Source organism: Balaenoptera physalus (genome assembly GCF_965194825.1).
Source record: "Balaenoptera physalus genome assembly, chromosome: 9".
Lineage (NCBI taxonomy): Eukaryota > Metazoa > Chordata > Mammalia > Artiodactyla > Balaenopteridae > Balaenoptera > Balaenoptera physalus.
Window position 1 is genome coordinate 20778049 of NC_138888.1, and position 25239 is coordinate 20803287.

Sequence of the window (25239 nt, forward strand, 5' to 3'; positions counted from 1 at the left end):
CTCCTGCAGGTAATCCTGACCACACTGAGTTCTAAGACAGGCAGTGTGCCCCATGAAAAGAAAGACCAAGGTCTGAATACCTAGTTCAGCACCTTACCAGCCTTGAGGCCTTGAGAAACTAATTTCTCAATTTCTCTTCTGGGAGCTTCCATAGCTCACCTATGAAATAGGAATAATAACAACTGCCTCGCCTGATTGTTTTGAAAAACAGAGATGGTACAGAGCAGGTATGCAGTAAATGGTAGCTAGTATTACTCAGATCTACAAAATCAAGTGCTTTATTACCAAGATTAACCCCATGAAAGAATTACCACTTCAAGTTCTGGTGTCTATTCCTAACAGACACTTCATAGGAATAAGTAACCAGGGTGAGTACATATTTGTATAAGCATCCGTTTAATGTGTTTAAGTGCTGCCAACATTAATGCTTGTTCCATCACATAACTCATGTTCAAAAGTGGCTGTTTGAAAGAACTACTGCTTATGATAGTTCTGACTAGACCCGGCTAAATTCAGCTCAGCAGAAGGAAGCCAAGTACATGAGGAAAGGCCCAAACTCTAGAAATGCCTGATAACAGAAGCTTCACAAGGCATCCCTACCCTGTGGCTACACAGTGCGGGAAAGGTTTTTAGATCACTAAGATCACTACTAGCAGCCATTTGTGTGCAGGTAAATGCTGGAGATAGACAGCTCTGCTCTGCCCTGTAGCATCTCCTCTTTCCCTAGAAGGAAAATATTATCTCAATCCACTTGCAGCAGATGTTTCCTGTGCTTTTAAAAAAAAACCAGAATCTGCTCATCTTTAGGTCAATTGTACAGCAAAGAGGTTACAAAGAAAGTGAAGGAGTTCACATGAAGAGTGTTCCTCTGCCCATTTAAAAATCACTCAGCTGATGCACTTATGAGTTTCTAATGCACAATAATGAGTATTTAATTTTTTCACCATCTACATCGACTTGCAGAATGAATATAGAAATAGATAGAGATATATGGAGATATTTAAATTGGGTAATTTCTAACTTTCTATCTTCTCTGGGGAGACTTCAGTTCTTTTAGAGCAATACGAAAAACTTTAAAATACTAGTAAATTTCTGAAATAAATGTCTGTTATTATTTCACATGCAACAACAAACTGTAAGTACTAATCTAGGGTAAGCATTTCTCATTCCTATTTATACTCATAAATTCTCAGAGAAATATAAAATGACTAATATGGTAGTTTTGAAAACCAAAGTATGGAATACTCTCGTTTAGAGGGGTCAAAACGCTACATTGACCATCACTGCTCAAAAGCTCTGATTTGTAAGCACTTTGGATGAGTAACACCTGCTGCTGGGTCACAGAAAAGGAATGTGAGGTCATTAAAACAATTCCTAGCCCCCAGCCCCTGAGCCAGGGATAGAAGAAATCTTAAGCCTGGTAACTCTGAATTCAATACAATAAGATTCCAAGGTACACAATTTCCTCCCAGGATTTTATTCACAGCTAAATTCTTGGCATTTTATTTTGCTCCTCCCCCATCTGTTGGAATGTCCACAGCTTTTTAAGCAGCCAATATCTAACCCAGGATATAGGCAAAAGAATTGTGAAAACCGAATTAAAACAGTATTTTAAGGCAGTAGGGTTTTTTTATCTGTTTTATAATGTTCATTAACCTCAAAACACTCTGAAAAGAAGTGTTCCCTCGCTTAGTAGGGAAGGCCAAGAGTGACTTTGTTACTACATTTATTTATCAGAAACCACCAGAGTTCTTAAATTTAAGGTTCAGAAAGCACCAATATTCCCTTTATTGAAGTAAAATGCATTCAGAATGAGAAAAAAAAACTCTTATGAGATCATTCGATCAGTTATATGTTACCTAGAAAGAATTAAATCAGCTATACTGCATATTTTTGTTAGAAAATATTTACCATTGGGTTTTTACCCTGAAATGTGTTCCAAAGTAATTTCTACACCTGGTTCTGCATGTCTCACAGCTCCAGCACGTCCCCTTCCCCACTCTGCGTGAGAACACAGAGTGTTCAGTGTGTGTCTTTGCTCAGCAACCGAAGGAAGAGGTCTGACTACATGGGTGTCCTGCCAAGGACAACTGGGCATTTAGATTTTATAGATCCAACCTCATTAGACGGGACGAGTGTGTATGATGTCTGCAGGCACCTTCAAGGCAGAGCCTTTCACATCCGCTTACCTGCAGTACCCCAGACAAGGTTCCTGTGCTCAAAGAGCTCATGCCCTGGGGGAGGACAGACAGGCAGGTCTCAGCCATAATAAAAGCTGGCCTGAGACGGGGGGTTCTTGTGAAGGTGTAAACAACGTGTAGAAGAAAAAGGAATAATTAGCTGCAGGTGTGATGGTGAGTAAGACCAAAGACTGCTTGTAGAAGCAGCTTACACTTAAAGGAGGAACCAAGGAGGCTGTGAATTCCTAGCAGGTAAATGACATTTCCGGAGAAAGGCAATCGTCCAATGTGTTCTTTGTGACCCACCGCACTGTCTCCCCACCCGAAGCAGTGCACAGGAGAAGATGCAGACAGGGCTGCAGGGCAAGGAAAGGGCAGGAGCTATGAGATGTGCATGAGAGCACTTTGTACTACTATGGCAAAGACAACCAGATCCTTTCCAGAAATACAACTGGCATCAGTGTAGACAGTGAATTCAAGAGAGGAGAGGTTGCAAGCAGGAGTCAGATTTAAAGGGTAATGGGATTACATGGCAACAGGGCAACAGATTACATGAAAGTCTGCAAACAGAAGAAGGGGCTAAAGAGGTGGTCCAAAGAGGAGGGAGCATTGGTAAATACCAATATAAGAAAGAGTTTTGTGCGGGCCTTGAGGACAGTTTCACAATTTCATGGTTATACCACCCTGCAGGGGATCCTGAATAAGGGAAAGGAAATAATATGAAATGCCCTTGCAGCCCATGAATTCAAAAATGTTATTGCTGGTGATAAGTGGCGTCTTGGGACTTTATAATATTTAATCCCCATAACTCATAAGAAAGTCATGTCAGTAAAATCAACAGTGAAAATATTACCTTTTTTGTGTATTTTTAAATATTTTGCTTCCTGGAAGGAGTGGTAGGTCTTTCCATGAGAGTTTTTAAAAGTACCAATTAACATTTTAATTCTTAAGTACAGGAAGTGAGGTTATTAATTTGGCATGTAATAGATAAAAAAAGAAGAATTTAAGAACATATTTGAGCATGACACTGTGAATAACAATGCTGGCCCAACCTCTACCTGTACAAAAGAAACCAGCCATGTAGATAAAGGAAATGCAGGCACATAAGGAAAACAGTATTTGTCAACAAATAACAGAAAACTAAAACTTGCACATAAACAGATAACAAGATAACCTGACAAGTATTGTAGGATGGTAGGAAAAAAGTAACTGCATAGCTATGAAAATACTTTCAAAGTTTAAATGTGCTGTGTCAATGAAAAGCATTATTATTTTGAGTAGTGGGATTGATACTCCAATCCATACTCATGCATTTGTGTACCGTCTATTTACATATCCCTCATGGAGTTCCAGTATCATCTGGTTCTGTCAGTGTGGAAAAAATGATTAGAATTAGTAATATTCAGGAACTTTTCTTCCTGACTTTGAGCATGTTAACCTCAGCAAGGATCACTGTTAACGTTAGCTGCCTCCAGGAAAGGAAATGGTATTGGGGAAGAAAGGGAACTCTAAATGCTCACTCTCAATACTTCTCAATTATTCAATGTCTTCAGTGAGCAGTATTTATGTATCTCTTATATATTTTAAAATGCATTTTAAAAATAAACAAGTCAACCACTTTGTTCCTAAGAAACATCATCATAAATTGGCATTGAATCAAAAACCTACTGTACTTCATGCCTTAAAGACAAGTAGAACGTGAATGCCTAAAAAAATAGATACCAGGTCATTGAAAAAGGAAAAACAATTTTAACCTGTAAATGAATATTTACTGCAATTATCTCTAGGGGAAAAAGTAAAAGTTTTTCTAAGTGAATTGTGAGTAATTAAGTAACAAGCAATTCCTTCAAAGCAAATAAAGGAGCAAAAATGTTCTTTAGAAATAAACATTTCAATAAAGAAGTTGAATTAGGGCATACTGACATCGCCAACAATCTTGTAGTTAGGAAACAAAAAATAAATTAAAAATTTGTAAGTTACATTCCAAATCTGTTACTGTAATAAAAGCAACCAAAACAAAAAAAACAAAAAACAAAAAAAAAAACCTAAATATCCAGACACAGGTGCTTAAAGTGAGATATTTTTAATGGAAATAAATATGGCATATGCTCCAACTGGCCACTTTAAGTGCCTGGATTTGCTACATTAGTAACAACCCAGTAAAGCCCACATCTGGATTACTATCACCACAGAACTCTATTTTGTGTTTTGGAGGAATGTTTATTCTCTTTAAATTCCATATTAAAATATTGGCATGCATTTAGCTAACCCTAAAATAAATACACTTTTAAGAGTCAAAGGAGATTAACCATTAGATTAATCTTCACCTGTAAATTTCCTGAACTACATCTCAGATTTAAATATGAAAACAAAGCAATGATCTTTTGAAATTGATCAAAAAAGAACTGTGAAAAACTCATGAAAAAAGAATAAGTATAATCCAAAAAGTCACAGCTACATGAGCTGTGTGGGAAATACTTAATCCAGCATTGCTCAACCTTGGCACTACTGACATTTGGGCCAGAAAATTCCTCCAGCGGTTGTCCTGTGCATTCGCTGTAACCTTGGCCTCTATCCACTAAGGTGCCAATAGCACCCTCCCTTCCCCACAGGTGTGACAACCAAAAATGTCTCCAAACATTAATAAATGTCCTTCTGGGAGGAAAATGACCCCTGGTTGAGAACCACTGACAATCCAATGCTTGGATCATAACCAAAAATTTTAAATTATGAATAAGGGTAATTTGGGTTTTTTAAGTTGGAAAGAATTACAACTGAAGACAGACAAGGGGAAGTGGATCCACTCACAAAATTAAATGAGCCAAAAATACTGAACCACAAAAAAACCCCTCCTCTTCAAAATTAATGGTTTGTTCTAATGAGATCTCACTGTAAAACTGCAGCTTAAACTTAGAGAAAACCACTTCCTTCCACTACCACCACACACACACAGAGCCCTTGCCATCTTTATTCTCCCGGTCATGAATTGGAACTGTCCATTGACTCCTGTGTGAAAGAGCTTCCCTCAAAGTTCAGTGATCACCACACTTGCTGGTCTTTCTGGATCTCTTCACACTGATCTGTATAGTCCACCAGCTTCTACCACATGTTCTCTGATTTTGATTTTTAAAACATCATTTTCATAAATTTTGTCTCATATATATTCATAAATTTAATCTCATATATATTCTCTTGGGATCTAAATCCAAATATATATATATATATATATGTAAAATCTTCAAATCCAAGTATATAATATATATATACACACACACACACACACACACACACACACACACATATATATATCCCCAAATCTAAATCTATTACTAATCTCATTTTATTCACTGGAAAATATTATTGAGTGCCTTCTCTGTGCCAGGCACTGTACGAGAAGTATACCCTGGGATACATCAGTGGAGGAAAAAAACCACAAAAGACCAAGGTAAAGAGGCACTGGGGGGGCGGTAGGGAAGAGGGTGCAATTGGTTCATTCTTCATCCAGACCTTTTCTATTAGAAAACCAGGTGATTTGGAAACTTCACTACTTCACTTCTCCATCTTCCTCAGAGGTGAAATGTTAAAATTCTGACTGTCCCGTCTGACATGGACTTTGACCACTTTCTCCTACGTCCTCACATTTATCCTTTCCTCTGGAATTCTCCATCCAGTTGACCTCTACCAAGAAACCTTTTTGCAAGGCCAAAGGAGATAAATGTGTTCCCCAGCACATTAAAAGTATGTCTTTGGTTGGGATTTATACATGCCAACTTAAGTACATAATAAGCATGGGGCCAGAAAGAATGCAAAATACTCAAATAATAGTTAGTTACTGATAATTACTATTTTACTCTGTAATAAACTTAAACTCCTAATGGCCTTTAGATTTACCTCAAAAGTTCTGAGTTTGGGGGTAATTTCTTCAAGCAAATGCAGATCTTTGGAAACCTTGACCTTTAGTCTGTTCCACTTTCCTTGAACATCATCAAATTCTTGCTTATACAGTTTTTCTACATCTGGAGAAACATTTTTCTCCAAAGCCTTTGTTTCTTCTGCAAGTTTATGCAGTATAGGTTTTTGATTCTCTAGGATTTCATCAAGGGCCTGGAAAACAGTTTTCAAGATTAAAAATACACACAATAATTTGTCTGTGCAGATGTAGTAATACTGGCTATAAACAGTCAAAGTCACTTTTTAAAAAGAATTTGATCAGAAAAGAATTGTGAAAAACTCATGAAAAAGAATAAGTGTAATCAAAAAAGTCACAGCTACATGAGTTGTGTGTCGTTTAGACACAATGTATCCTCTGCACTAAAAACCAGCGGAACAACAGGCCCAGTGAGGGCCCAGTGTGCTGGGCTCCATGGTGGATCTGTTGCATCTGATGAAATAGTGCAGAGGCACATATCTTAAATGACCAGGGAAGCATTTTCATTCAATACAGTAAAAAAACAACACAATCGATTGTCTTCATTTCATTAAAGATACTTTATATGGTTGAGAATTTTAAGCTACTCACAATAGAAGGAGAAAAGATGCTTTTATTCTATTAAAAATATTTAATAACTATCTTTTAGCTGCGGTCCTACATTATAGTGATTAACCTTCAAATTACAAGAAATATAAGAAATGTTTGACTAATTTTGACCAAAACTAATATATTTTTTAAATAGCTGAAAAAATATTTCAAAATATGTGATATATTAGAAATGAGCCTAAACTTCTTAGGTCTATAGGTCTTAGGACCTATAATATATATTACCTTTTCTTCCTGCAAGGCCTTCTCCACCTTTGCAAGATCATTCAAGACATTCAAAGACATCTGGGCCTTATTTTCGGAATCATTTAGCAGATCTGTCAGCGTTTTCAGTGTTTCCAAATACGTACGTCCAGGTCGGCTCTTCAGTTCTGTTTATTGAAAAATACTTACTTTGAGAAAATAATGGCAGGAAACTAATACTGTTATACGTACTGTTAATCTTCCTATTTAATAAGTGAATTCTAATACATAAGAAGTTAAACTCTGTAATTAAGATTAAAAAGCGTCTCTGTTAGAGACACAATAAATCACTCCATTGGCATTTCTGAGAGTCATACAGTGACTTCATTCCTGCGGATGTTGATGTTTGAAATATTAAGTAACCCACCATCATTTTTCTCCATTTCATCATGATGAAATGACTCTCTGAAGATGGTACTACAATGTTCCTTTTGTCTCTTTTAATCTCCTTTTCCCCAGTAGCTACACAAAGAATAAAAGGAGACAAAGATCCCCTCAACCAGTCTTCCTCTAAGTTCAGGCGTGTAGACAAACTGCCATCCACAGAGGGGTGGACGTTACACTGAACACCACAGCCAGGCCGCACAGGTACCCTGAGAAATAACGGCTGCACAAGGCAGCTGGAGTGATGTCTACTTCAGCCACTGATGTCAAATTTACAGACAAGCAACACTTGTGTGGAGAGGAAGCCAGTTCATTTGACGCACAAAGAGGTGAAACCAAGCAGCAGCAAAAGTCACAACAGCCAAAGGGTGGAGACAACCCAAACGCCCATCTACAAATGAATGGATAAACAAAATATGGTGTATACATACAATGGAATACTACTCAGCCTTAAAAAGGAAGGAAATTCCAACACGTGCAACCCACACAAAAGAACTTTGAGGATAAGTGAATATAAGCCAGTCACCAAAACAAAAAATGTATGACCCCACTTAGGTGACGTATATACACTAGTCAAACTCATAGAAACAGAAAGTAGAATGCTGGTTGCCAGGGGCCGGAGGGAGGACGGAATGAAGAGCTGCTGTTTAACGGGTACAGAGTTTCGGTTTTACAAGACGAAAAAGTTCTGGGGATGGGTTGCACAACAATATGAATATGTTTTCCACTACTGAACTCTACACTTTAAAATGGTTAAAATGGTAAATTTTATGTTAGGTATATTTTACAATTAAAAACAACAACAAAAAAATAAATTTACCAATTGTTTTAAAGTTAAGAAACTGAACATTTAAACTGCTTTGTCGGGGCTTCCCTGGTGGCGCAGTGGTTGAGAATCTGCCTGCCAATGCAGGGGACACGGGTTCGAGTCCTGGTCTGGGAAGATCCCACATGCCGCGGAGCAACTAGGCCCGTGAGCCAGAGCTACTGAGCCTGCGCGTCTGGAGCCTGTGCTCCGAAACAAGAGAGGCCGCGATAGTGAGAGGCCCGCGCACCGCAATGAAGAGTGGCCCCCGCTTGCCACAACTAGAGAAAGCCCTCGCACAGAAACGAAGACCCAACACAGCCATAAAAATAGATAAATAAATAAATAAAAATTAAACTTTAAAAAATAAATAAATAAAATAAAATAAACTGCTTTGTCAAAAATGAAAGCATATTTTGTAACAGCAAATTGAAAAGGAGGTACTCTCAAACGCTTCACAGTCTAAGTTAACTGAATTCAATAAACAAAGAGTATGGTGGCCAAATGCCTTTCCAGAAGAAAGGAAACATGATACATTTGCTTACCATGCACATACAGAGTCTTACAAGTCATTATATAATCTACGATTGCTGCAAGGAAGGGTATGGTTAAGTGTGTAGCTGTTTAGCATGCACTCCCCATAACGTTACATAATGCAACACAATTCCTGACTTAAAAGCCAAGGAGAAAAAAATATAATATATGAGGGATGAGCTTTCAAAACCTTTAACAGTTAACTTTCCCAAACCAGGCTTACTTCAGAAGTAAAAACTCTTGAAAATTTTTCAGACTTTGAAAGAGGAAGACGATTTCTTTGAAAAGAGGAGATGGCATTGCTAAAACTGCAACCATTCTGAGCAAACAGAAGCAAGTGATCATTCTTTTTAGGCCTGCTAGTAATGATTATCAGCTGGCCTCCTTCAGTGAAAAGGAGAAACAACATGCCTAAAACAACTCTTTAAAAATCATCATGTCCTATTAACCCAATTTTAATAGCACATGAAAGCTGTCTGCATTTTCACAAACAAGGGTGAATCCAGGAAATAGCCTGAGTATACTTTAAGAACTGGAACAGTACCAGGCACAGAGGAAAACAGAGTGAGGCTGGTGCAAAACAAGCAAGTGTACTAAAGGTCTAAATATTGGGAGTAATTTTTAAGTTAAGGCAAACTGAGAAAGGAGATGGTGGGCTTGTCTAATAAGAAAACGCAAGAGAATGGGTTTACCGTTCTCGAGCTGTTGGTGACGCTCCTCTAAATCCTGTTGCACAGCTTGGTAACGGCCCACAAAGCTCTCAAAATCCCGCTGGACAAAATCTGGGGCAGAAGGCTGAGACTTCAGGGCTGAGCAGCTTGCACGCAGCATTTCAATTCTGGGGTGGTGGCTACGGAGGTCTGTTAATTCTTGCTATGAAGAGAAAATATGACCACATGATTCTCTGAAGATGAACATCCTCACAGAAAGTTAATCAGAGCAGAATTAACCTAAAGTTCATGATACAAGGAACATCTTCTGAAATACAGGACTGGACACAGAATTCTTTCATGTTCTGGATGGTTGTGTCTTTACCTGACAGGAATCCTTCAAGCTTGGCAAGGACTGCTGGGGAGATTCTGAAAAGGGCGTGTGTTTTACCCACTCCTCTTTTGTCTTTACGGTCTTTTCAAGCTCATCAAGGTGCTTAAAATAAGCATTTATATCTTCCTGTAGTTGAATCTTTCTTGCTAGATCTTCCAAATGCTGGGATATATTCTTCCATTCTGATAATACCTTCTCCAGAACATTTTTTATTTCTTCAGTAGGAAGACCTTCTACGCAGACATGAAAAATAAGCAGACACTTTATAAATTATTACAAAATTTGTTTTGGATTTGTTATAAACATTCTAACCTATTCAAAATAGTGAGGCAATGTCATACATAATGATCACTCCCTTTTAACACAACAACATTGTAATGATGCACTTAAAAATAACTAAGTTTAATTCCTTGATAAAAACAGGAGAGGAGGAGCTTAAAATAGAAGTTCAGGAGGGGGATGGCCAACACAAAAGGCACATAAGAGGAGTGTCAGCCACTGCCTTTTCTACAGAACATGTGTCTCCATCCTTGGCAACCTACTGTTCTACTAGTTTCTAGTCTGAGCACGAGAAATAAAATGAACTGTCTGGACTTGTCTGGGGCTCTGACATCAGAAGGTAGACCCTCTGTCATCAAGAAAAACAGCTGGCTAGAAAAAGGAGGAGGCAGCTTGAGACTTGTGATCAAACCACAGGTCACAGGAATTGCAAAACGAAGGGCTGGAACTCCCAGTGCTGGGAGCAATCTGGTGAGCGCAGGAATACTGCACCAGTAGCCAGGCCCAAGAAGCATCAGCAAGCCTACTGGGAATGCTACACACAGACCAGTAAATGCCAAAATATCAATGCAGTGCTAAGATTATCTACTTTAGAAACACATCAGGAAAAAAAATGCCATTATGTTTATTACTGACATCTCATAATTTTGTCTCATATTTTTGAGAGCCAGAGAATGTTCACAGAAATAAGTTACATATAATAATAGGTTTTATCATTGTCCTTCTCTTAATATAAAATACCATTGAATCACTGAAAATTACTATGAAAAGGTATGGGAAATCTACAAAGGAATCTTTATGTCCTGAGGAAAGCATGCATGTTGAAAGAATGGGTTTAACATCTTTATTATTTGAGCAGGAGCAATAAAACTTTATAATCAAAATCCAGGGTAACGAGAGCCCTAAAGGGAAAAACCAGGGATGTAAAACAAAAGGTCACTTAGGATCCACAGATGATGCAATTCTGAAAATTTCTGTAACACACCGTATCCACTGAAAATTAGAAATGCAAACGTGACATTACATAATCTGGATATATCACCCATGTCAATTGCTGAAGTAAACTGTCCACCATCACACAAGGAATAGAATATTACACCTAGACAAAACATTCACACCACAGTCCAAGTTCAATTATCCCTGTTAATGGAGGTCATAAACTAACTAAATTACCACTTTTCTTTTTTTTTTAATTTATTAATTTATTAATTTATTTATTTTTGGCTGTGTTGGGTCTTTGTTGCTGCGCATAGGCTTCCTCTAGTTGTGGCGAGCGGGGGCTACTCTTCGTTGCAGTGCGCAGGCTTCTCATTGCGGTGGCTTCTCTTGTTGCACAGCACGGGCTCTAGGCGCGTGGGCTTCAGTAGTTGTGGCACGCAGGCTCAGTAGTTGTGGTGCATGGGCTCTAGAGCGCAGGCTCAGTAGTCGCGGCGCCCGGGCTTAGTTGCTCTGCAGCATGTGGGATCTTCCCGGACCAGGGCTCGAACCCGTGTCCCTTGCATTGGCAGGTGGATTCTTAACCACTGCACCACCAGGGAAGTCCTAAATTACCACTTTTCTGACAATCTGAGCAATGGAGATCTAGGCTGTGCGTCTGCCAGGTCATTTCTATTTTAAGTGGGCAAAGGAATAATATCAGCCACTTCATTTACATGTCAGGACAATTTATGATAAACAAGAAAATTAAGCTGGCAAATAAAATTTTGAGATGGAAAATTATCACCACTAATCCAGAAAATAGGTAAGAGGTACTCATTTTACGTACTTGGGAAGCTGAAGAAACTTCTTCCATAGTTTTTTTCAATTCACTGACAATATTTCACTATCCATTCACTTTACCCTTTCAAACCAATTCTCAAAATTTAAATCTCCCTCCTCTAAGCTTGATATAGTTTGGACGAGTGTCAAGTAATAAATAAAGCACAATTTACATCTTAAAAAAGGAAAACTGTGTATTGTCTTTTAAAATAATTGTTTTGCTCCCAGAGATCCAAAGTTGTAGCTTTTTCTATTTCTACAGAACATCCAACTCTTAGATGACTAATCAAAAGCCAAAATCAATATCCCATCCTTTTATTAATTTTCTAGAAGGGATAACATATAACATATTCCTGTCACTCTCACTTGACTTCAGCTTTTCAATCTATCACTATTAAAATCAAGGGAAATGTTTACAAAACATAGGATCATCATCAAATTCCATGGGCTTATATGTTGATATATTGGGAATTCTTTTTGGAGGGAGGTGGTAAAAGAAAATTTTACTTTGGCAGCATTGGAGAAATGTAGTTACATTAAGGTAAATTCATTGAGATTATTTGAATTTTGATCACTTTTGGTGCATTATATTGATTTATGACGGGTATTTTTTAATAGTTAAATTTGATAAGGTGTTGTTTATATTTGAAATTTTTACCTGCATTAAAGAACTTTTTTCCCCACACAGACCCAGTGGCTCAAGGGAATGTAAAGATTAATATTTTTGCCAAGCAGTTTTACGTATGATTCTTTTTCTCGCCTTGCTTTGAAAGGCTTTTCTTATAAACCCTATTCCTTACTCCAACAATGATAACTGCTTTGGAGGTCTGCTGAAACTCTCCTTGAAAAAGCCACAGACATCCATGGCAGAATTAGGAATATTAGTTTGACGAGAATCTTCTTAAATGTAGCTTTTAATCTTTACATTTTCTGACTTTTTATTGTAGAAGATGGAAATATATACAAATAAATAGAACAGTAGAATGAACCTCCTGTATCAATTACCCAGCTTCAGTAATTAATGACATTCTACCAGTCTTGAATTATCTATATACCCCTACTCACTCCTCACCCATTTAATCATTATTATTTTCACATTTCTTAAAGTAAAATTTACTTACATTGAAATACATGAAACTGTGCTGTTCTGAGAAACCTACACACACTTATCAGTACATAGAATACCTCCACCTCTCCAGAAAGTTTCCTGGTGTCCCTAATGGATCAATCACCCTCCTCCACCCCAGAAAACCACATTTTAAAAAAAGCTTGGATTATTTTTCCCTCTGCCTTTTGAAAAATATGTTGATTTATTTTGTATATATACTAGGGTCACACACAGATACATACACAAAAGTATGTATGTGCCCAGCATATGTTCATTTATTTAGAAATTATGGAAATGTACCACTGTCATAGATTATTTGTACAGCTTAATTACTTCCTTCCTTCCTCCCTCTCTCCCTCCCACCCTTTCTTCCCTTCCTCCTTCTTTCCTTCCAAACAGAATAGTATTTTCATTCAAACTCCACCCTAGCTAGGTGTCTTATTACTGGGTGTGAACACCCCACTTGGAGATTACTTTTTCAAGTATTTACTTGAAGGGGCCTAGAGACAGAGCGAGAATATAATTTCCCTTGAGATACTTCAATAATTACAATAAATTGTGTGTTAAATTTATGTTAGTTACAATCATAGATTCTTCACTTCTACATCGACACTGTAGCTTGGAAACCAGACTTTATCTGGGTGTGTGGGGGGTAATTTCATGAGTCTATGAACTGAATTAAATTCATGTCTGTGTCAGCTTTTAGTGAGTGTGGCAGAATTGGAGTGCAGAGATTCATTTATTTTTAAAAATCTGTTATTAAAAATTTTTAGGATGGGGTGGGAAGCTTAGAAATTGGGACACTCGTCTGAATAGGGTCCGTATGTTCGGTTTAATTTTCTCATTTTTGGGGAGTGTCTGCCTTTTGTTAGTGAGAGTAAAAGTGGTTTTTAACATTTCCCACTGTCATTCCACTTTATCCATTTTTCTAAATTTACAGTACTGTATTTTACTTCTCTCCCTGTGGTTAGTGCTGTTAATCCTACTGCTGCTTTAAAACCACAAATGTTGAACCGAAATGAAAGCACAACTGGGTGATTCTCCCGGCCTTTCCTCCTCTTCAATACATTTGAAATAAATCCTAGGCCATGGATAATTAATGTAGAAGTTTCTTTACAGAGTGTAATTTGCCCAGAGTCTGCTTATGTAAGGATGCAGATATATGATTCAGTTCAGTGAGAAAAGCACATCAAATTCTTCAGTAAAACAGATGTATGAATAATTACATCACTGGTTTTCTCAAACTAGTTTCATCAAAAAATTCCAGCACGGTGAAGTCTGGTAGCACCTTTCTACCTAATGCATGTGAATTAAGTTTCGTGACTTCTCTTGTAGCACAGAAATGTTCATAAAAAATAAAATTATCTGTTTTCATTTGACTTTCACGACTGCTATACCAAACCTGGTTTTCTTGGTTTAGCTTATTTTGTTCCTAAAGATCGTCAACTACTGTAACAGAGTAATGGGGCACCTGGATGATGTAGCTTTAAGAATTGACTCCTATATGTCTGGCAAAGTACTGATTAAAAAAAAAAAAAAAAAAAATCAAGGTTCTCACCTTTTCCCATTTGCTCCAAAAGGATTTGTCCGGTTTGGTTTAATTCATCTAGTCTGGAACTTCTTTCCATCTGTTCCTTTTCTAATCCCTGAAAATAAAGTCCCAATATAAGAAAAGTGCAGACTTTCTTCTCAATACAGTATTAACGCTTACTGAAGTTTTTGTATGTAATGTCCCTCCCACATTCTCTTTAGGTGTTACAGTCGAAGTTTACCTAAGAAAATACCAAGATAAAACTATGCCATTTCAGGCTGCCCTCCAGAACACTAGAGATGATTAAATTTCAAAAGGTAAATTCAAACAAACAATATAAAACTTTGGTTTCCTTAAAAATGGTCTACATCAAAAAAAAAAATCTTTAAAAGTCTTTGCTGAATTTGTTACAATACTGCCCCTGCTTTATGTTTTGGTTTTTTGGCCGCGAGGCATGTGGGATCTTAGCTCCCCGACCAGGGATCAAACACGCACCCCCTGCATTGGAAGGCGAAGTCCTAACCACTAGACCGCCAGGGAAGTCCCTGGTTTCTTTTATAAGAAGAAAAAATTGTACACTACCTACATGAGTTCCTATCACGAGGAGGTAATTAAAAGTATTTTAGATCCAGAATATTTATTCACATAGATGGCCTCAGTATACGCCACACCATAAAAATAACAGTTTGACTGAAATGAACTGAATGCACTATGAAGACAGAGATCACCGAACAAAAATAAAGTAATACGAAAGACAGAAATAATTTAAGCCCAATATCATTTGTTGGTGTTACACTAAGTGTAGGGTCTAACACAAACTTCAATTACCAGCATAATTCATACATAATTTTTTAACAATAACAATATGCTTTAGGACCCAAACCAAAGTATTTTATCCTTTATATTCAAAGAGTGGCTCTTAATTTTAATATTTATGTCTCTATGATTTTATATTCTCAATGTCCCTATATCTCAGAGACAGGGGAAGACAAAATCTTCCAGAATTAGTTAGAAGGGCTGAGCAAAACCATGGACACACACATACACACACACGTGTTGTATACACGGTCAGTATTTGAAATTTCTCCATTTGATAATTACCTAACCACTCAAATAGTGTCCAAAATAGCACAATCAAAGCATCCAAGCAACCCATATTACTTCAACCAGACAACCTAGAGAAGAATCCCACTTCTAGGGTCTATGAATGTAAGCACTATCAAATAAATTTAACTCTCCTATTTTGATCCACACAAACCTTAATGTGACCAAGTCAAACAACCATTTTTATAGTCAAAGATCAAGAAAGAACAAGAGATTCTACGAAACACCACTTATTTTTGTTAAACTATCAATGTAAAAAGTCACCGTCAAACTGGAGAAAAATTATTACCTGCTTTATACAAACTGATTTTTTGCTACTTTTTTATGGTGGTGGTAGATTAGACTAGGGATTCTCCACCCAGGTATTGCATCAGTGGGAACAAGTTATTCTTTCACTAAAATAAAATTAAGTTGATATTTCCCAAATTTGCAAGAAAAATTAGCGATTAAAGCAATGGTTAAATTTTATTTTACATTTTTCTCAGATCTTTGGCATCTACTACTTCTTGTCTGAAACAACAAAATAAACGAACTTATAAATAAAGGAAAAACACAGGAACTGCCAATCATGCCTTACATAAACATACACAATTGTTACTTTTATCCCTTCAAATATTAGAGTAACAATTTCTGGAAGTAAAATTGTTCCTAGATCACAGGATGGCATTTAACTTCTCAGTGTTTTGTGGGACTTGTTCCATAAAGATCACTGTAGCTTCCAAATTCTCTGCCACTTTACTGCCTTTGAGAATTGGGTTGTTGAACGATCATTGATATCATCTGCTGGCCTTCCAGAAGCATATGGAATGATGGAGCACAGCCCCCATGCCTGGCTCTCTTGACCCCCTGTGCAGAGGGCTCTGATGACGGTGCTTCCACATTCCCCCTCTCCACAGTCAACACGGTCTCCTTCCATAAGCCAAGAACTTCATAGAGTGCTGAAAATACAGGTTTCAAGGGAAAATCATCCACACTTCCTAAGCAGTGGCAGCAGGCATATAAACAAATAATGACACAAATGCAATAAGGGCTTTCACAGAGGTATGGTCGAAGCAATACGGAATCTGCCTCATGAGGCTAAAGGAGGCTTTCTGAAGTAGGAGGCATTTCAGCCACACAGCAAAGGCTTAATAAAGGGCCATTCGGAGCCCGGAAAGTAACACATGGGGAAGGCAGGATATTGAGAAAAGCGTAGGAGTCAGGAGGGCTGGAGCTCTGACGAGTGAGCGAGAGGTGCTGAGTTTCTGCTTGGAGGTAGGGAAGAGAGCTGTCTGGAAGTGCCTTGTAAGGGCACTGTGGCCTTTACATTTTATCCCCACAGCAATGGCAAGTCATTAATTAATTGCAAGCGCTGGAGCTGTATAATCAAATTTATATCTTAGAACTCATCAAGAGTGAGATGATATTATTAGTAACAATGACATTAAATAATAACAGTAATTTCATAAATGTGTATTTTAATGAGAATTATTTTAATAGTTCACTGTTAAGTAAAATGTTGGCTGATGGTTTGAACTGGACATCTTAAAGCTATGTTAAGAAGATGTACTACTATTGAGATGATTATCTTTTAAAATTTATTTGATTTGAATTTAAATCTACTAATGCTGTATATTAATAGATTTTCTAATTTTAGACTATTTGTGGATTCCTATAAAAAACATACTGTTTGGTTATAAGTAAAAGATTGCCTTTTCCTATATTATTGAGTTCTAGTTGCTAGCATTTTAAGTTTAAAGAAATCCTTTTTAAATGACATGTAAAAAGGGAAGGTAAACAGTGGCAAATGCTGCAAAGAAAGGAAGTCTGATGAGAACAGAAATCTATCCTTTGGATTTTGAAAGCCATCGTCAATGGTGACCTCTAAATAAGAACAGTTACAGTGGAATGATAAGGCAAAAATCAGTCTCAACTTCTCATCCAAACATTCAAAGTCGGCCAGGGTCTGATCCTAAACCACCTCTCCAGCCTTAACTCTCTACTACTTTTACACATACGCCTAGCACAAAACAAAACGAATTATCTGTTCCAAGCATCACAACACGCTTGCCCCCCTCCGAGCCTCTGCTCAGGGGCACTGCCTCCCTGGTGTGCCCTTCTGACCAGCTCCAAGCCCCTCCTTCAGTGTCACTTTGCCTTCTGGACTTCACCAGTGTATAGAGACAGCTGCAAGCCTGGCCTCCTCTCAATTCCATCGGTACCTACCACTTTCTAACTCACATCATCTACACATACATCTTGTTTTTTAAACATTCACCAAACTCTTTATAAACGCCATTGCTGATGTAGATGGTGATACAGACTTGCTCTAGGTGCCTAAATAATTCATGCAAGGATGTACAGAGACTTAATGAACCCCAAAGACATAAATCACTGCAATCTCCTGTTGCAATTTACAGTAACACACGTGCAGTACAAAGTAGCAGAGCTACAATCCCATACATTTTATAGTGTTTATTTGTTTTAAATATGTCTCTCCTCTAAAAAGAATGTATATAGAAGAAATCTTGAGATTTGAAATAGTTTCTTGCATTCGGAAGGCAAAACATTTTCAGCATACACACATGTACTATTAGATACCAGATTACGATAGATCTAATGAAGCTAAAAATTAGTAAGGACAACTGGATCACCTTAGCAAGTGTCCCTTCCTGCACATCTCAATTAACCGGTTAAGGAAGGAGGAAAAAAAACTCCTCCTCCACCCAGGGATCCAATGCCAGCCAGCTTGAATAGATTCAAAATGTACTACAGCGTTCTAAAAGGTATCTTACGGCTACATTTTGGAAGATTTTGGATCCCATCACATCTTTATGCCAACAGCAAATCCATCCTGATGAAATATTTTATTCACTGTGATATTTTTGTTTTATGTTTTACCTTCAACTTCTTTTTCATTTCTGATGTTTCTTGCATCTTCTTATACTCTTTTATCTCTGTGGCCTGAATGGCAGTCTTTGATTTCAAGATCCAGTTCAACAGCTCAGCACTTACGGCATCAAACCTGATTTGAGATTCAGGTGTTACCAAATGTCAGTCATTTTCTTCTATTGTTTCACTTGGCTCAAGAAAAAGGCGTGTGTTTTTAAGCACTCCTCAAAAATAAAGCCAACCCAGAAATACAGTAACATACAAAATAAGATCATACATTTACAATTAAAAGTATGAAAAACAGGAACAAAATCGTAATGTCAATAAATAAAGAAAATAATTAAATAAAAATTTTAAACATTATAAGAAACCACTTATACTTTCGTAAACCCTTTGTAGATCATGAAAAACAGATTTGGTTAGATCACAGCAGAAAAGAACAAGTACAGACATTCCTAAGTTAATGCCTTCTTTAATTCAACATGTAATTACTGAGTCTCCTATATGCCAGGCACTGGCCTGGGCTCTTAATGTGAAGGTAAACCAGCACAATCCCAGGAATTCACAGGATGCCTCCTAACCCAATCGGGGAGGGAATGGCTTCCTGGGGAACAACAGCATTATGCCCAGGAGTTTTCCGCATAAAGGGAGAACAAAGAAAGGGAGGAACACACTTTGTACACTATAAGTAGTTAGGTGTGGCTGGAATAGCAAGCACTACTCAGGGAGGAACAATTGACAATGTGGCAGAGAGCCACAGGGACCAGTAACTGGAAAGCCCTGCAGGATAGATTAAGGAGTTGGACCTTACCCAAAAGACAGCTGAGAGCCAGTGAGGGGTTTAAAGCGTGGGACGGACATGATTATATTTATCCTTTTGTGTTCACTGAGGAGAAAGAATAAAGACAGGCAAGTCCAGAGAACAGGCTGTGGTAGTATCGGAAGCCGAACCAAATGACAGTGGAGAAGGAGAAAGGGGGACAGACTTGAGAGGTGTTGAGAAAGTCAGTCAAAACCACAGTGAGGAGGAACAAGAGGAGAAACAGTCACTGGTTGCTGGCCATATGCCAGGCCCGTCTCTAAATGGTTTATATGCATTATTAAGTCAAGGAATCCTCACGACAACCCTGTGAGTATGCACTATTATTATCCTTTCTAATGATGCAGGAATTGAGCTCGAAGAGGTTTTAAATAACTACTCCAGGCAGCAAAGCTAACAAAAGGTAGAGCTGGGATTCAAGCTGAAGAGTCTGTGCTCTTGTCCAGGGCTTTGGCCCAGGGCTTCTCAAAGCAACATCTGGGTATTTTCAGAGACTTTCAGGTAAGCACAGGTTGTCCTTGCTGATTCTTTTGGGAAACTTGGCTCAAAGTGTTTCCAGTGAATTATGAATATTTGTCTTTGCATCAAGATAAATTTTTCTTGTACTTTGAATGGGATTTTGTGACACTCTAGGTACATAACCAGGGGTCACAGTATCACTCAAACAAGGGTACACGCCTCCTGTCGTCTTAAGAGCAGATTTCTATTTAATCTTTCAGAGAAGAGGAGCACAAACCAAAGATCATATGTTTTAAATGACCTTGGAGACTCACTCCATCTCTGCCCTCAATGTAGCAAGAGCAATGTGAACGCCTTAGAGGCCCAGCGATCTCAGGTCATGTTAACAGAAATGTATCTAGATTATAGGAAATGACTGTCCCTATGGTGACTGAAAACAAAAAACAAAACAAAACAAAAAACAGCCACTAGCAGCACCAGGAGAAGAGAAGGGGAAATAAACCATCCTTTCTGAAGCATGTATTACAAGCTGTGCTAAGCAGTTATTCAAGGTTCACATCTGCTCGGACAGCCCATTTTAAGACAAGCTAATAGTGTAAGACAAGCTAATAGTGTAATAATAAGACAAGCTAATAAGACTAAAAACATTAAAGGATCTGGAAACCATGTCACATTAGGATGCTTAAGAATACTTAGACTTTAGGACAATGTAATTAGAATATGAAACCTATCCTTAAATTCTGAAGAGGTACCATATTGAAGAGAGATGATGTAGCTCTATATCACTCCAAGAGGCAAAACTAGCACACATGAATAGACTTAGAGGGGCAAACTTTGGGCAAAATTTCTAATAAGGAAACTTCACTGCCGTCTATTATAATGAACTGGATGTACTCAAGCCTCCATTTGTCCAGGAAATGAACTGAAGGCATTTCTGCATCAATCAAATCATGGATAAAAGACTGTGGAATTCACAACTAGGTGCCCACCCAACAGACACCTCCCTCCCCACACTTCTCCCTTGCTGCCCGAGTACCCCAGAACACAACTATAGAGACTGAAAAGGCAGGACAGTTTCAACCTCCCAGGAACCCAGGGTGTGGGCAAGTGACCGAGTCCGGGCCAGTGAGACCAGGGTGCGGGAGTTAGCTGATATCTTCCAGGAAAGGTTTTTCTCCCTGATTAAAAATTTTTAAACTAAACAAATAAGGAAAAACTGCTCTACCTGCCTATAAAGCAGGTTATACAAGGATGTCATGCCCAGTGCTACAGCAGCATCTTGGGACCACGAGAAGACAAGGGAAAAGCCAACATGCTGAGGAGGGCAGAGACAAGGTGCCAGGATGCTGACCCACACCATCCCATTAAAACTGCCCCATCTGGGGCTTCCCTGGTGGCGCAGTGGTTGAGAATCCGCCTGCCAATGCAGGGGATGCGGGTTCGAGCCCTGGTCTGGGAAGATCCCACATGCCGCGGAGCAACTGGGCCCGTGAGCCACAATTACTGAGCCTGCGCGTCTGGAGCCTGTGCTCCGCAACAAGAGAGGCCGCGATAGTGAGAGGCCCGCGCACCGCGATGAAGAGTGGCCCCCGCTTGCCACAACTAGAGAAAGCCCTCGCACAGAAATGAAGACCCAACACAGCCATAAATAAATAAAAATAAATTAAAAAAAAAAAAAAAAAACTGCCCCACCTCCGGACTTCTTGTAATGTGAGATTATCAATGACCTCATCGTTTAAGTCACTTCGGGTACAGTATGCTGTTTCTTGCAGCGGAATTCACCCTATATAACATGGTCGTGTTTAAGATTTTATAGTTATGCACTGTGATATTGTGATGTATAGTAAGAAATGTATATTTGGCCTTTGTCCCTATTTCTGGCACAGTGTTCCCCAAACCCTTGGAATTTCCAGTGATGAGAGCCACAAAGGTGTCATTTGTTATGTTAGTGAGATGACTTTTGGATCCCAGCTAAAAAGGTGGGCTGGTTGTCAGGAGACCCAACCCTGTGATTAGAGGGTTGGAACTTTCGGTCTCACCCCCCTGACCTCAGGGGAGAGGAGAGGGGATGGAGGTTGAATCAATCGCCAAAGGTCAATGATTTAGTCAATCATGACTATGTAATGAAGCCTCCCTAAAAACCCAAAAGGATGGGGTTCAGAGAGCTTCGAGTTGGTGAACACATGGATATTCAGAGAGAATGGGGCACCTGGAGAGGGCATGGGAGGTCCGCACCCTTTCCCCATGACTTGCCCTGTGCATCTCTTCAGTCTGGCTGTTCCTGGGTGGCATTCCTTTTATAATAAACAGATAATCTATTAAGTAAAATGTTTCTCTGAGTTTTGTAAGCTGCTCTAGTCAGATTAACTGAACCAGAGGAGGTGGTGTTAGAAACCTCTGAATTATAACCAGTTGGTCAGAATACAGGTAACAACCTGGATTTGCGACTAGCGTCTGAAGTCCCAGGAGGGAGGTCGTGGAAACCTCCAACCTGTAGCCAGTCGGTAAGAAACACAGGTAACCTGGGCTTGTAACTGGCATCTGGTCTGGGGCAGGGGAGGAGGAAGAGAAAGCAGTCTTGTAGGACTACACCTGTGAAGTCAGAATTGGTACCAGAACGTATTTATGCACCCTAGTCTTTTACAACCTTCCCAGCTTCCAAATGCACATAGTCAGCACTGGAGAGACACCCTGCCAGATACACTGACAGAATATAAGCACTCAGGAAATGAAAGGTCTATGGTGATATCAACATCAGAAGCATCTCCCTCATCTGCTACCTTGGCTCCAGAAGTAAAAGTTCCACAGCCGCTGCTTGCAACTCAGAGGTCCACTGGTCCTGCAAGGAGATGCTCTTAGGAGGACTGCCTTATTATCCAAATGAAAGTCATCAGATAAAATTACAATCCTGCTTTGTCTAATAAAAGCTAAACTGGGGAAATCATATCATTTTTATTCAGGCAAAAATAACAGCCCATTTACCCAAGCACTGGGATTCTACTGTCAAAGGGCAAGAATGATAGCACTACTCAAGGGCTGCTCTGAGACTACCTGCTCCAGTGCCTGTGAGGAACAGTACCTCGCCCACAGGAGAGCTCTGCAGAGGATCTGACACTAGTAAAAAGCTCACTATATGCCAGCCATGGTTATTCCTCTTATAAGGATCCTGAGTTTCTTTTGAGTCAGCAATGAAAAGATATTTTACCAAAGATGGATTTTAAAGCTAAACATGAAGTATCTGTTAATAAATATGACAAAGGAATTAACAAAGAAAGAAGACATGAAAAAAGAAAGAAGGGGGAAAAGGAAGAAAAGGAGACTGAAAATGAATTACTTCCCTGAAGTAAGTTTTTTTAAAGGTGAGAAGAGGAAGGACAGTCACAAAGAATAAGGAGATGGATCTAAAGCAAAATTGTAGAAACTGTGATAGAGAAAGAAAGAATAAATGAGGGATCATGGACAATCATATCTACCCAAGGTAACTGATGGGAAAGGAAGAAGGGTTCTGTCACACAGTTCTCCCAATTGAACCCAAGATAAATAAAATCATCCAGATGATTTAGATGCTTAGCACTGTAAAGTGGAATATTCAGAAGACTCAGAGGTAGTGAGTGGTTCAGTAGTTGAATTTCCATTACAATAATTATGTCTAAATTTGCGTACGATTAGTGATCAGTACAAAATAAGTTCTGAGTACAAAATACATTATGTGCGGGATTGGGTTTGGAAAATAGTCTCTATCTATTCTCACCTTTTCTTAGTTTCCAAATCCACAGGGATCTGTCTCTTCTTTGGGGGAGGAGGAGGAGGCAGCTCTTGCTTAGACCTTTTTGTAGTTACTTGTTCTCTTAGGCGAACCGTCTCCAAAAGATCCTTCTGAGGAATCTGGGACATTCCCAGCTTTGCGACAGCCTGAGTCACCTGAAATAAAAATCATCCAGTTTTAATGTTTTATAACAGCTTTATTGGGATATAATTCACATGCCATAAAATTCTCCCCTTGGAAATGTACGGTCCAATGGTTATTAGTATATTCAGAGTTGTGCAACGATGCCCACTTTCTAATTCCAGAATAGTTTTATCATTTCAAAAGGAAGCCCTAAAGTCTCTGTCACAATTACTCAACTCTGTTATTGTGGCAGGAAAAAAGCCATAGACAATATGTACTGATAAATTAATGGGCATGACTGTGTTCCAATAAAACTTTATTCACAAATACAAGGAGCTGATTAGATTTAGTCCACAAGGCCTGTAGTTTGCACACCCCTGCTCCAGACCTCAGGAACGACTACTTATCAATAACGTACAGCAATATATTCAAATATATATACTGATCTTGTATCCTGCAAGCTCGTTGCATGTTTATCAGTCTAATAGTTGTGTGTGTGTGTGTGTGTGTGTGTGTGTGTGTATGGATTCCTTAGGATTTTCTATATAAAAGGTTATATCATGTGAGTACAGAGATAGTTTTATTTTTTTCCAATTCACATGAGTTTTATTTCTTTTTAATGCCTAATCATCCTGTCTAGAAACTCTAGTACAAGGACATCTTTGTCCTGTTCCTTACATGAGGGAAAAAGTATTCAGTCTTTCATCACTGAGTGTAATGTTGGTCGTTGGTTTTTATGTAGAAGCTCTTTATTAGGTTGAGAAAGCTCCCATCTATTTCCAGTTTGGTGTGTGTTTTTATCATAAAAGGGTGTTGAATTTTGTCAAATGCCTTTTTTATATCTATTTAGATGATCACATGTTTTTGTCTTTTATTCTATTGATATGGTGTAATGCATTGACTGATATTTCAATCTTCCCTTCTAGGGATAACTCCCACTTGGTCACAACATATTATTCTTTTTATATGTTATTGGATTTGATTTTTAGTATTTACTTGGGAATTTTCACATCTATGTTCATAAGAGATATTTATACATAATTTTCTTTTCTTGTGATATCTTTGTTTTGGCATAGGAGAATACATATTTCCTATAATTATTTGGGAAATGTCCTCCCCACCTCTACTTTCTGGAAGAATATGTAAAAGATGATGGTGATGATGACAATGATTTTATTCCAATAAGGTTGGTAGCGATATCAGCTCATGTTTCTGATTTGAGAAATTTGAATCCTCTCTTTTGTGCTTAGTTGGTGTGGCTAAAGTTTTGTCAATTTTGTTCATTTTTCCAATGAATCAAATTTTGGTTTTATTTAATTTCTCAATTGTTTTCTATTCTCTTCGTTAGATATTTGTACTCTGTTCGTTATTCTCTTTCTTCTACTTGGTTTAATTTACTCTTTTTTCTAGTTCTTAATGGAGAAGTTTAGGATGTTGACATAAGATCTTCTTTTTTAACATAGGCATGTAAAGCTATCAATTTCATTCTGAACACTACTTTCACTGCATTCATGAGTTTTGGTATGTTTTGGTTTTGTTTTTATTAATCTCAAATAATTTTCTAATTGTCCTTTTGATTTCTTCTTTTACTTCTTGGTTCTTTATAAGTGTGTTGTATAGTTTCCATATATTTTTGAATTTCCTAAATCTCCTTCCTTTATTGATATCTAAATAAATTATATTATCTTCAGAG

General features: G+C 38.3%; 1 protein-coding gene across 13 annotated transcripts in view; it reads right to left on the reverse strand.

The window, feature by feature from the left end:
* UTRN (utrophin) overlaps positions 1–25239 on the reverse strand; it is a 496228-nt gene that overhangs the window by 339900 nt on the left and 131089 nt on the right. For all 13 annotated transcript variants that reach the window (XM_082474349.1, XM_082474346.1, XM_082474342.1 and 10 more), the window contains 7 exons: positions 23409–23578; positions 18388–18511; positions 14431–14518; positions 9719–9960; positions 9376–9556; positions 6943–7088; positions 6072–6284 (listed from right to left, as the gene is read on the reverse strand). In XM_082474349.1, coding sequence (XP_082330475.1) covers positions 6072–6284; positions 6943–7088; positions 9376–9556; positions 9719–9960; positions 14431–14518; positions 18388–18511; positions 23409–23578 — 1164 coding nt within the window. The remainder of the gene's footprint in view (positions 1–6071; positions 6285–6942; positions 7089–9375; positions 9557–9718; positions 9961–14430; positions 14519–18387; positions 18512–23408; positions 23579–25239) is intronic.